Genomic DNA, 12,229 nt, shown 5'->3' with positions numbered 1-12,229 from the left:
AGTTACAGTTTTTACTTAAATCTGCTTGAAAATCTAAGGCCAGACTTGAAATGGTTGTCCAGCAATGATCCACAACTAATTTGACAGATCTTGACGAATTATGAAATGAATAATGGGCAGATATTATACAATCCAGGTGTGCAAAACTCTTAGAGACTTACCCAGAAAGAATCACAGCTGTAATCACTGCCAAAGGTGATTCTAATATGTATTGACTCAGTGGTGTGAATACTTAAATATTTATTTAAATATAAATAAATATTTCTGTATTTAATTTTCAATCAATTTGCAAAAATGTCACTTTGCCATTATAGGGTATTGTGTGTAGATGGTTGAGGGGAAAAAACAATTTAATCAACTTTGAATTCAAGCTGTAACACAAGAAAATTTGGGGTATGTCAAGGCACTTTACATTTGGGAACTTGCATATCCTGAGGAAGCAGCGGTCCTTTCCTGTTCAATGAAACAAAAAGAGGGCCAATGATAAGACGAAGGCGTAACACACACACATAGACAATTATGCCCCGCCCTCTCCACCTTCCTGCTCCTTGCGTACTCCACCTCTCATTCCCTGTGGCCCGGCCCATGTTTCCCTTCTTCCCCTGTCCCTATGTGAGCGCCTGCCACTCTTGCTCCTGGCTGTGGTGCTGTATCAGTGTCATCACTCAGGATGGACTCCCCACCACTCTACCTGCCTCTGCTGCTGCTGACCTGTCTGCTCACCCTCTGTAAGGATCCAGCACTCTACTCTACTTTCTGAGCTCAGATAGGTTACCTTTAGTTCACCTTCTATTCATATGTCTGTCTGTCTCTCACATCACTTGCTTTCTATTCTTATTCCTCCTCCTCTGTCTCCCTCCACCTATCTCCACTCACAGGGCAAGGGGCAGGAGCTCAGTCATGTAAGTATGAGATACAATTACTTTCTGTATTTGATGCCACTTTAATAAATGCACCAGAGAGCTGGAAGAGTCTTAGGTGGACGCTCACAATACCCATTTCCTACAAAAATATATATTTTTGTGTGAGGCATAAAAATAGCCGCTTATCAACCGTAGAGAGGACCAACTGCCCTCAAACTGTCTCTATGCCGGGTAAAGGTAAAGGTAACCATAGTTTGAGGGCAGTTGGTCCTTTCTACGGTTGATAAGCGGCTATTTTTATTTCTTTTTGTAGGAAATGGGTATTGTGAACATCTGACTTCCTTGACATTTTCATGTTTTTCATTCGATTTATTGAAGGTATTTTAAGCGGAATACGCAGCTGGTTTCATTGTTTTGTGTCAGCATGTGAACTAGCTTCTGAGATGTTGAACCTCTTTGATCCACCTACATTCTCAGATACTGTAATGGTTTTATTTTTCTCAGCAACTTAGTTCATTCTGAGCTCTTGGTGGGGTATTGAGAGTGAGCTGGTGGCATAATAACAGACCGTATCTATTCCCCAAAGGCTGAGTCACAAATTTGGCTCCAAAGTACTTTTGGTTCAGGTCTCAGCCTTTTCTCCTGCATGGCTGAGCTGTATGTGTTACCTATTCTAAAAGCATTACCAGGGAGGATGTGGAACAAAATGCCCGCTTTGTTGTGTCAGCTCAGGCACAATAGTGTTGTTGGTATTGAGTGTGAACAGGAGCCAAGGTAAGGCCACAGACCTCCCAGGGGAGGGGACGGTTGGTCTGTGTTTGTTAAAGTGTTTTCCTCCTTTCCTTCCTCCTCCACCTCCTGCTTACTGTGCAGTGGAGTGGAGGGCCGCCAGGCACACCTCCTGCTTACTGTGGAGGGCCGCCAGGCACCAGGGAAGGGCCTTCCTCTGTCTGGAGGACTCTACCTGCACTGTAAAGGAGAAAGCACAGAGGGAACTCCCTGTCTAGTCTTGAAGAATAGTCAATTTAGCCTTGGTTATTTTGCACCCCAAATAGTAGTTTGCATTAGCCTTGGATGTCATGGTGTCTTTGTGTGTCTGTCTATGTGGTTGTCCAGTATTCACCATAGATAGTGTGACACTCAAACTGGACCCAAGTGGCGAGGTAACCAGTGGGACCTTGATGGACCTGAACTGTGAGGTCAGCGTCAGCCATGACCAGTCCCACCCCCTGACACACAGCTTCAACTTCCTGCGAGACGATGTCCTGGTCTACTCCAAAAACACCACGGAACCTGCGGTCCTTCACCAGCTCACCCCGGCCAGGGCTGCCAACTCTGGCACTTACAAGTGCCAGGTCATAGTTCAAGGCAAGAGCAAAGGCAGCAGAACCCACAGACTCACCGTCACAGGTACTGCTGAAATGGATCCATGATTATATTGACTTTCTGGTAAAACTCTCTAGATCTCTAGATCCCGTAGGGCGGTGCACAATTGGCACAGTATCGTCCGGGTTAGGGTTTGGACAGGGTAGGCCATCATTGTAAATAAGAATTTGTTCTTAACTGACTTGCCTTTTTAAATAAAGGTTAAATAAAATAAAATAAAAATATCTTCATTCGTAATCCATTATATGTAGGTACATACAGTATCAAGTATTTTCCTCCTGATGATGCATGGTATGTGACATCCTAGTGACTGACATTGATTGTTCGACCACAGGCTTACAGACGCCTGTGCTGCAGGTGACCTCCCAGATCCTGTTTGAGGGGGATGAGGTGACAGCTACCTGCAGCGCCCCAGATGAGTCTGGCTCCCTGTTCTTCCACTTCTACCAGGACCAGGAGAAGATCAAGCAGGTGAGGGCCATTGGGAACTCAGTGGAGACCAGGCTGGAGCTGAAGCATGCTGGGGACAAACACCTGCGCTGTTACTTTGAAATCAACATGCTGCCCGACGCTGGGAGGTCCAACAACAGTAACACTGTCAAGGTCATGGTCAAAGGTAAGAGTGGGGTTGAATGCTGACTATAACTGTTGCATTTGTCATTCGAAGGTTCCGGTTCAGATTTATAGTAGCTATGGGCATTATGCTTCTGTGTGATTCAATATATCACCTGTAAGAAAATAAATGTTGGGTTAAGGAATTTCCCTGTTCTTCTGTTGTATCATTAGAACTTTTCATCACACCCGTCATGAACATTCTTCCTGGTAAAGATGTGATTGAGGGTGACGTTGTCGAGTTTGTCTGTCGAGTGGTGAACCCCCCACCCAATGTGGTGGTCTTCCTGACCAAGGACAAGAGGGTGCTTAAGTCAGCCTTCATTAGTCTCAATCATTCGCTCAGTGTCCTGGCAGAGGACTCTGGGGAGTATGTGTGCAAGGCGGACAGAGGCAATGTGCAGAAAGAAGCCTATAAGAGCATCAAAGTCAAAGGCAAGTATTGGATGTCTGACTGTGTTGTAAAAGGTTGGGCCACATGATGTAATAGTGAGCGTTTTCTAACTTAATTTAATGTTTCGCCATGCCAAAGTTTCTTTGAATTTAATGTTTCGCCATGCCAAAGTTTCTTTGAATTTAATGTTTCGCCATGCCAAAGTTTCTTTGAATTTAATGTTTCGCCATGCCAAAGTTTCTTTGAATTTAATGTTTCACCATGCCAAAGTTTATTTGAATTTAATGTTTCGCCATGCCAAAGTTTATTTCAATTTAATGTTTTGCCATGCCAAAGTTTATTTGAATTTAATGTTTCGCCATGCCAAACTTTCTTTGAATTTAATGTTTCGCCATGCCAAAGTTTATTTGAATTTAATGTTTCGCCATGCCAAAGTTTATTTCAATTTAATGTTTCGCCATGCCAAAGTTTCTTTGAATTTAATGTTTCGCCATGCCAAAGTTTCTTTGAATTTAATGTTTGGCCATGCCAAAGTTTATTTAAATTTAATGTTTCGCCATGCCAAAGTTGATTTGAATTTAATGTTTCGCCATGCCAAAGTTTCTTTGAATTTAATGTTTCGCCATGCCAAAGTTTCTTTGAATTTAATGTTTCGCCATGCCAAAGTTTCTTTGAATTTAATGTTTCGCCATGCCAAAGTTTCTTTGAATTTAATGTTTCGCCATGCCAAAGTTTATTTGAATTTAATGTTTCGCCATGCCAAAGTTTCTTTGAATTTAATGTTTCGCCATGCCAAAGTTTCTTTGAATTTAATGTTTCGCCATGCCAAAGTTTATTTGAATTTAATGTTTCGCTATGCCAAAGTTTATTTGAATTTAATGTTTCGCCATGCCAAAGTTGATTTGAATTTAATGTTTCGCCATGCCAAAGTTTCTTTGAATTTAATGTTTCGCCATGCCAAAGTTTCTTTGAATTTAATGTTTCGCCATGCCAAAGTTTCTTTGAATTTAATGTTTCGCCATGCCAAAGTTTATTTCAATTTAATGTTTCGCCATGCCAAAGTTTCTTTGAATTTAATGTTTCGCCATGCCAAAGTTTCTTTGAATTTAATGTTTCGCCATGCCAAAGTTGATTTGAATTTAATGTTTCGCCATGCCAAAGTTTCTTTGAATTTAATGTTTCGCCATGCCAAAGTTTCTTTGAATTTAATGTTTCGCCATGCCAAAGTTTCTTTGAATTTAATGTTTCGCCATACCAAAGTTTCTTTAAATTTAATGTTTCGCCATGCCAAAGTTTCTTTGAATTTAATGTTTCGCCATGCCAAAGTATATTTGAATTTAATGTTGACACTCTGCTTTTTCTGTCTGATCCCCATAGAGTTGTTTTCCAAGCCAGTCCTGGTGATGAAGCCCAGAGAGGTATTTGAGACACAGCGCTTCACACTGAACTGTGATACTGACCGCTATTCCCATGAGAGAATCAACATTGGGGATGTGAAGTACTCCTTGTACAGGAACCAGGTCCTACTGACATCAGGAGGGAAATACAGTGCCACAGCACACCCCTCCCTTAATGGAAATTACTCCTGCCAGGCCCAAGCCCAAGGAAGAGGCCAAACCAAAAAGATCTTCAAAAACAGCACACAGATTGTCCTCAAGGCAAAAGGTGAGTCTCTCTGTGTGGTGTGGTGGTTAATTTCTTTACTTTCAAATGAGGAGAGACAAACTTATCACACAAGTCAGAGATATACTTAAACTGAATCTTTATTCACTTATTAATAAGGGAGCAGGTCAATACAACACACACATATAAAGTGAATCGATTGAGTGCCCTAAGATAATGATGGCTGGTCGACAAATCACCCTCAGATGATTCGTTGAGAGCCTCGAGACAAAGGTACAAAGGTCTTTTATAACCAAGATACACCCCCTTCAGTCTATATGACAAACAACAGATGTATAGAATGGGTTACAAGTTTAAGATTTGTTTGAAAGATACTGTCTGCTGTGAATTATAAGTATCTGCTGTAAAAACTTTTCATTGTTTAGAAACCAGGGTCTGGCCCGAGCCATCTCTCCCTGGTAGCTTCCAGTCAGGCACACAGACACTAATCATGCTATGGAATGCGATCTTGTTAGGTTTATCACCCAGAAGATATTGTAAATCTTCTGTCAGTGTTAAATCTCCTAGAGGCTCACTTTCAGTAGAACACACACAGATAGACGAGTGTTCTACCAACCCCTTATTATGTTGCATAAAACAACCATTTGATGCAATAACAGCATTATAACAATCTTGTCATTTCTGTTCTGACAGTGGATGGGGTCATATTAAAAACACTCTCATTCAACATTCTCAAACATTGCATGTGCTTGATTTTCTAACAGTTTTTCTCTTCTCTGGTCTCATTCTGTCTTATTCGTTCTCTTTTCTGTTCCCCCTCTCCCTCTGTCAGTGCCTGTGTCAGTCCCTCTTTTGAGTGTGGTAGGAGGCAGGTTGATCCTGGGCAAGCCCTTCCAGCTCCAGTGTCAGAGTGACAACGGTAGTCTGCCCATCACCTACACCCTGCTGAGCCCCTACAGACAAGCTGAGTTCAGGGTGGTCCGCAGACCCTGGGATCTGGCCCTCTTCAACATCACCTCCATCCACAGGAGCACTGACATCCACAGCTTCTCCTGCAAGGCCGAGAACTACCCCAGTCAGCCCCACATGGAGAGCTCAGGAGAGCACCTCCGACGCACTGCCACCATCATAGGTGAGTTGGCCACACCACCTGTTTATAACAGAACCAAATGCATATATACATCCATCCATCCATCCATCCATCCATCCATCCATCCATCCATCCATCCATACATACATACATACATACATACATACATACATACATACATACATACATACATACATACACACACACACACACCTACATATGGCTCTGGCTTATAAAAGGAAGATGCTGGTACAGTCAGTCTAACTGATGATATAGTAGATTTATTGTAATGACTCAACAACATTAATTCCCCACAGAGCCAGTGTCCAGGCCAGTACTGACCGTGACACCCAACATGGGGGACGTGGCTGAGGGGGAGGACCTGACCCTAACCTGCACTGTCCAGCGGGGCACGCCCCCCATCACCTACACATGGTATCACACAAAGAGTGCCCTGCCCCTGCTGTCCCAGATCACCAATGACATGCGATTTTCCCACTCAGTTCAAGGTGTCAGTAGAAAGCATGGAGGCGGATACTACTGCGTCACTAACAACCCATCCAATGACAGCCAGAGGAGTGCCATGGTCACTGTTGGAGGTGAGAGGGGAAGGGATCTTGCAGATGAAAGTATTATCACACAAACACACTGGTGTGTGACTAGAAGTCCTTTAGCTTAATCCACTGTGGCTGAACTTGACCTGAGGTAACCTCTGTAACCTTGCTGTCTGCAGTGAAGTTGGCTGGCTGGAAGAAGGGGCTGATCGCAGCATTCTGCATCCTGCTCACAGTGTCTCTCATCATCATTATCCTCGTTAAGAAATGCCTTCTTCCATTCAGAAGAGAGAGAACAGTGGAACTCTCAGTGTGAGTAGGCTTTGATTTCATCATACTACCATAGTCTATTCACAAACCATTGCATGTACAGGTGATGCACAATTCTTTGTTTGGGAAGATGTGAATATTAAAGCGATAAAGGTCATATAGGAGTTTCCTGTTTAATTGTTCATTGTGTTTTCTTGTTCCCCTCTCTCAGGAAGCCAGCAAGCACTAAAACAGACGAGACTCTGAGACTGACCCATGGAGAAGTCAATGAGGCTGCCAATGGTAAGATCTGTCTACTGATTTACTGTACAGTAGAACCTATATCTGCTGTCAGGACTTCACACTGCTAAACCATTGGCCCATGATAGAAAGTTTATGGAGTCTTGCAGACCCCTACCATCTCAGCCCTAACCTTGCTCCAACACCTCATCCTCTCAGGATGTCATCTTTCCTCTCTGTGTGTTCCTTCCTCCTAGCTTGGCTCAGGGTAAAGAGCAGGTGAGGGGATGCATACCTAATATGGCAAAGCAATGAATGTTTCATCCAATTGGATGTGACCGGTGTCCTGTATGACTGACCCCTGGTCTCTGTGTTTTGCAGTCACTCCTGGGGTCATGGGAAGGAGCATCTGGAGTGATCACGTCTCAGGCTCAGGTGAGTGTACCAGAGTTCATGAGGTCAACTCCTACATTTCAACAGTAGGAGCATTAACTATGTAACTATTCATGTCTAACATTAAGTGTGACTGTTGTAGAGTCTGACGACCAGACCAGCGAGGAAGCTACTGAGGTACCTGAGCCACGATACACTGAGGTCCATCCCCAGGAGGTAGACCCCACCAGAGGTAAGAGACTGACCCATCCTCTTAGCTGGGAGGTGCTAGGCTTCAAATACGCATGTCAACATTATTATTGATCTATTGCTTAATGTCAAATAATCATCAGCTGTCCACTTGCATTTTTTGATTATGTCCCTATGAAGCATTTGTTTATGCATTTCTAGCCCCTGTGAAGAAAGGCACAGACACAGTGTACAGCGAAGTGCAGAATTTGAATCAAGGTAAGACTAACATCCTGTTCAATGTTCACTGAAGCCCTCTATACACTAAGAAACAGCTAATTAGATGGGCTTCTTCTCTGGGGTTTGAGAAATGTGCCATGCAGGAAACCAGGCCAGGCCTAACTCTAAACATCTGCATTGTCAGTGAGAGAGGGTGCCGTTAAGCCGGCCGCTTAGCCAGCTGTCCACTTCCTGCTCTCGTCAAAGGGAACTTCCTGTTATTACAATCCAACCCAAACACAGGGTGCATCTGTCAAGCGGAGTCAGAGGACAGACTGCTCCCTTGTTTACCCCTGAAATAAGAACCCACACGCCAACGGTATTGTCCATTGTTGAGTAATTGGCCTACTCCTTGCAAATGTCAATGGTATTTGTATCAAACAATGTTGCAGCGCAGGGGAAGAGAAAACAATCATGGGCGTTGGCCTGCCTCTATATTGTCAAACAATGGGCTTGTCGGCAGGGAAACTGACTAGTAACACACACATGAATGGTTGTAATGCGATAAGCCCAAGGTGTCAGTCTTGAGGAGAGGTGGAGGCTCTGGATAGAGGGTGTTGTTTTGGGGAACGGGGAGGTTCTGGGTGGAGGGTGTTGTTTTGGGGAAGGGGGAGGTTCTGGGTGGAGGGTGTTGTTTTGGGAAGGGGGAGGTTCTGGGTGGAGGGTGTTGTTTTGGGGAAGGGGGAGGCTCTGGGTGGAGGGTGTTGTTTTGGGGAAGGGGGAGGCTCTGGGTGGAGGGTGTTGTTTTGGGAAAGGGGGAGGCTCTGGTTAGAGGGTGTTGTTTTGGGAAAGGGGGAGGTTCTGGGTGGAGGGTGTTGTTTTGGGAAAGGGGGAGGCTCTGGGTGGAGGGTGTTGTTTTGGGGAAGGGGGAGGCTCTGGGTGGAGGGTGTTGTTTTGGGGAAGGGGGAGGCTCTAGGTAGGGGGTGTTGTTTTGGGGAAGGGGGAGGCTCTGGGTGGAGGGTGTTGTTTTTCTGAGCTTGTCTCCTGCTCTTGTTTTTGCAGGTGAGTCAGAGTCCGAACAAGCTGACGGCGTAAGTAGAGCAATGTACTAACAAATACACTCATGTACATAACAGTACTGTTTTACATACAGTACATAGACCTTATGACTTTGTTTTGTCTTAGAGGGACCCCTTATGGAGAAAATAAGATTCAACACAGGAGGAGGAAACTGCTGGAATACACAGAAACAGACACTGGCTTCGTCTTGTAATTTGTATTTTATTTTGTCTATTTCAGCAAGGCTCAGTTGAGTATGCCCAGTTAAACCACAATGACCATGAGTCAGAAGAACCAGAGCACGAACCAGAACATGAACCCCGGCCTGAACCAGAGCCAGAACCAGAACAAGGATCAGAGCAAGACGGACAACTTGAATGACCACCATCAATATTTATTCTCTAATTTATTCAGACCATTGAACAACTGGAGCTGTTATTGATTCGAATGCATTTGTATATTTTCTATATTTTTTACACCTCTTCTTCTTCTTAACTATTTGTACAGTCTTTAAATGCCTGTAATCATGCCTTTGTGAATTGAGAATAAAACAATGCAGCAGAATGGGAGACCTTGTCCTGTGTCTCAATGAGAAAAAAATAGTTATTGACGGTTTCCGTCATCTCTCCTGAGAACGTGCACATAGGATGTGTGTTGTGACCCAGAGGAAAATACACACAAATACATTTTCCTCCATTGTGAGCTGAGCTCCATGGACAGGAAGGAAACCTTTTAAGCCTGCAGGGTGTAGTGACAGTCAGGCACTGTGACACCCCCGTAGAGAAGTGTAACAATATGAGAAAAGAAAGTCTGTACCCCCTGGTGGGTGACCAGGCAAACCACTCTCCCTCTCCTGACCAGAGGAGGGCAGCACCTTGCTTATGATTCAGTAGGGAAACTTGGTGCCATGCTGCTGAACTCATGTGAGAGGCTTCCACTGTGTTTTAGCATCAAGGCATATCAGTTTCAGTTTCCATCCTTTCATGGCTTTGATTGACTCAGACAAGAAGTGACTCAATATAAGGTCATGCAGGAGTCAATTCCTTTTCTCAGTAGTTGGCTACCAGAGGAGATTAAAAACAGAGAAACAAACTTTAAAGTGTAGGCTATATTGTCTCTGTACAAAGGTGTACACTGAACTGCAGTAATTTCAGAACCTCTCTTCAGTCCGGAAGGCTAGTGGAGTCTTCATGCCCAAGGGAACACAACAACATTACATTAGTAAGGTCTGTGCCATCACATATCCTCGATCACAAAATGTAAATATCTATATTAGCTATATTGTATTTGTTTATTCAAAAAGCTTAATGAGACATCACCAAGGTGATCTGAACAACAAAGGCCTATAGTCCACAAGAGGTTGATTCCTTCATTAATGTCATGGCACATGTTGTTGACAGTCCAGCTCATGCGGATTTGCCTTTTGACCAGGAGGCTCTTAGGGACGTTGAACGACTGACCAACCCTGTGTGAAAAGCCATAAAGTCCTGACAACACATCTAAACACCCACAGCCTGCCACCCACTTAAATGCTCTCAACTACATTCCCAGTTTAGTCTAACGTATACTGTATACCACAGCCCTTAGGATGAAGCATTTATCTTCATTAGAGATAGCCCAGTCCCTTGTTTGGATTATGTTTCAGTTATTTGTGTGTGCATGTTTCAGCTGTGTGTTTGTGTGCGCACCTGTGTGTGACAGAGAGGGGGCAGTACAGAGGGGGAAGTAAGGGTGAACCCAAGAGAGAGAGAAAGAGAGAGCTCTAGTGAAAGTGTGTCTAAGCTAGGGCTCATCCTTCCCCACCTCAGGTCATGCTGAGTTTGAATCGCCATCCTAGCAAGCAAAAATGTAAGGAAAAGTTCAGAGTGACAAGTCCAGCCACCTTTAGTGTAGTCAAACTATTCACTATTGGTTCTCGTACTGGGAAGTTCAAAATGTAACAAAACACTACAATATTTAATGTAAAGAAAATAAGTACTGCTATTTTAGGTAATCCCCCTAGGGGAAGACAAAACTATCGATAAAGACGGCCCCTTTAAGAGGAGGCCTTGGGTCCAAAGAGTCATCTATGAATGGATAGTTTTCCAAAATGCGTTCCAAAATGAAAACCGAATCCATCTCCATGTCTCAGCAGTCTGGAACTCTGCAGGTTGTTATTACTGTATCGTTACATCACACGCTGCAGTTTCAGCTTTTAGAGTGTGGATGAATTAATCATATTACTTAACAGGTCTGCCCTGACAGCGGTTAGCAGCATATTTTGAGAACTGGCAGCTGGGGGTCATGTGCCGCTATGGAATTAAAATGACTGTAACAGAAGTAGAATAAATAAGAATATGGTGGTTGGGTATTAATGAGCGGGTATTAACCTGTTCAAGCAATTTTTGGACGACATTTATTAAAGCTCAGATTGGCGTTTTAATTTTCAACTGCACAATAATAAAGCCAAAGTGCTATATGTTTACACCCTGTGTCCTATACTCTTTTCCTCCGCAAGGACACTACATACAGAAATAACCACAAGTTTGGTGAATCTGCTGAGGCCATCTCCTGCATACCTCGCGGCGTCAACCCGGCCACCATCCCCTCCAAACCCTGACATGTCCTGGCCATGGATGGTGCTGGCCTCTTCAGAGGGCCTGGTCTGATGTTTGTCTACCCTGGCAAATACATGCTGCTGCATTTACAATGTTCCTGCATCTATCATGTGAGGTCATGTGCTGTCATAGACGCTGTGGATTCCTGTTACATGTCATCTGCCCGTCTGCACAGGAGAAGACCAGACAGTATGTCCTCCATAGTCACAAGACCAATGGCGTGGTAACTAGATAGGACAGGTTTTCTTAATCTCTTTATAATGTTGATACAGTAGGAGAGAGTGATAAATGTGTATTTGGAACTTTTCACATTTAGAAGTGTGGGACGCTGTGTCCCTTTATTTTTACTGCCTCTGTGTTCGTGTCTCAGCAAGGAAACATGATCTGGCCCCTCCTGTATCTGAAGCAGGATTCCAGCTACACCATTGGCTACGCTGCTAAAATTGGCACGTTGACACATATGAATATTATGTTTTTCACTTGGCTTTATGGGGCCAGTGTTGTGCACTGCTGAGACTCAGTGGTGAGGTCATCGTGGCAGCAGGTTCATTGTTCTTAGATTTGCTACTATCACAAATTAAGACGTATCCAGGTACTTATGAGCTTGTGCTTTCCAGTTGTACACATTGTTCAAGTTTACTGTGTTTTACAGATGTCGCAAAATACTGCTATTAGCAGACACCATAGTACCAGCTAAAGCCTCTATTACTAATGTACTTGATAGCCCACAGCAGCACACTAAGCACTGCCTCTGCAATACATGTTTTAAGTTTTTTTTAAAT

General features: G+C 43.8%; 1 protein-coding gene across 2 annotated transcripts; it reads left to right on the top strand.

Annotated features, from left to right (window-relative positions):
• Positions 1 to 591: 591 nt before the first annotated feature.
• On the top strand, positions 592 to 9,419 carry LOC129825690 (platelet endothelial cell adhesion molecule-like). 2 transcript variants are annotated; one of them, XM_055885880.1, is made up of 15 exons: positions 593 to 728; positions 879 to 902; positions 1,980 to 2,273; positions 2,584 to 2,865; positions 3,036 to 3,296; positions 4,633 to 4,920; positions 5,711 to 6,010; positions 6,286 to 6,567; positions 6,702 to 6,834; positions 7,004 to 7,074; positions 7,393 to 7,446; positions 7,547 to 7,636; positions 7,795 to 7,851; positions 8,854 to 8,882; positions 9,091 to 9,419. In XM_055885880.1, the coding sequence occupies exons 1-15, from the start codon at positions 671 to 673 to the stop codon at positions 9,229 to 9,231; spliced, it is 2,364 nt and encodes a 787-aa protein (XP_055741855.1). In that variant the 5' UTR covers positions 593 to 670; the 3' UTR covers positions 9,232 to 9,419. The 2 variants fall into 2 exon arrangements, with proteins under 2 accessions (XP_055741861.1, XP_055741855.1); XM_055885886.1 differs by lacking the exon at positions 8,854 to 8,882 and having other exon boundaries at positions 592 to 728; positions 9,091 to 9,196.
• The last annotated feature ends 2,810 nt before the right edge of the window (positions 9,420 to 12,229 follow it).

Source organism: Salvelinus fontinalis, chromosome 2 (genome assembly GCF_029448725.1).
Source record: "Salvelinus fontinalis isolate EN_2023a chromosome 2, ASM2944872v1, whole genome shotgun sequence".
In the NCBI taxonomy this organism is placed as follows: Eukaryota; Metazoa; Chordata; class Actinopteri; order Salmoniformes; family Salmonidae; genus Salvelinus; species Salvelinus fontinalis.
The sequence above is the reverse complement of the archived record's forward strand: the minus strand, read 5'-3'. Positions and strand labels throughout refer to the sequence as shown.

Coding starts and splice junctions, on each gene's coding strand:
- LOC129825690 (XM_055885880.1), top strand. CDS start 671: ATGGACTCCCCACCACTCTACCTGCCTCTGCTGCTGCTGACCTGTCTG. Junction 2,274..2,583: donor CCACAGACTCACCGTCACAG/GTACTGCTGAAA, acceptor GTTCGACCACAG/GCTTACAGACGCCTGTGCTG. Junction 3,297..4,632: donor TAAGAGCATCAAAGTCAAAG/GCAAGTATTGGA, acceptor TGATCCCCATAG/AGTTGTTTTCCAAGCCAGTC.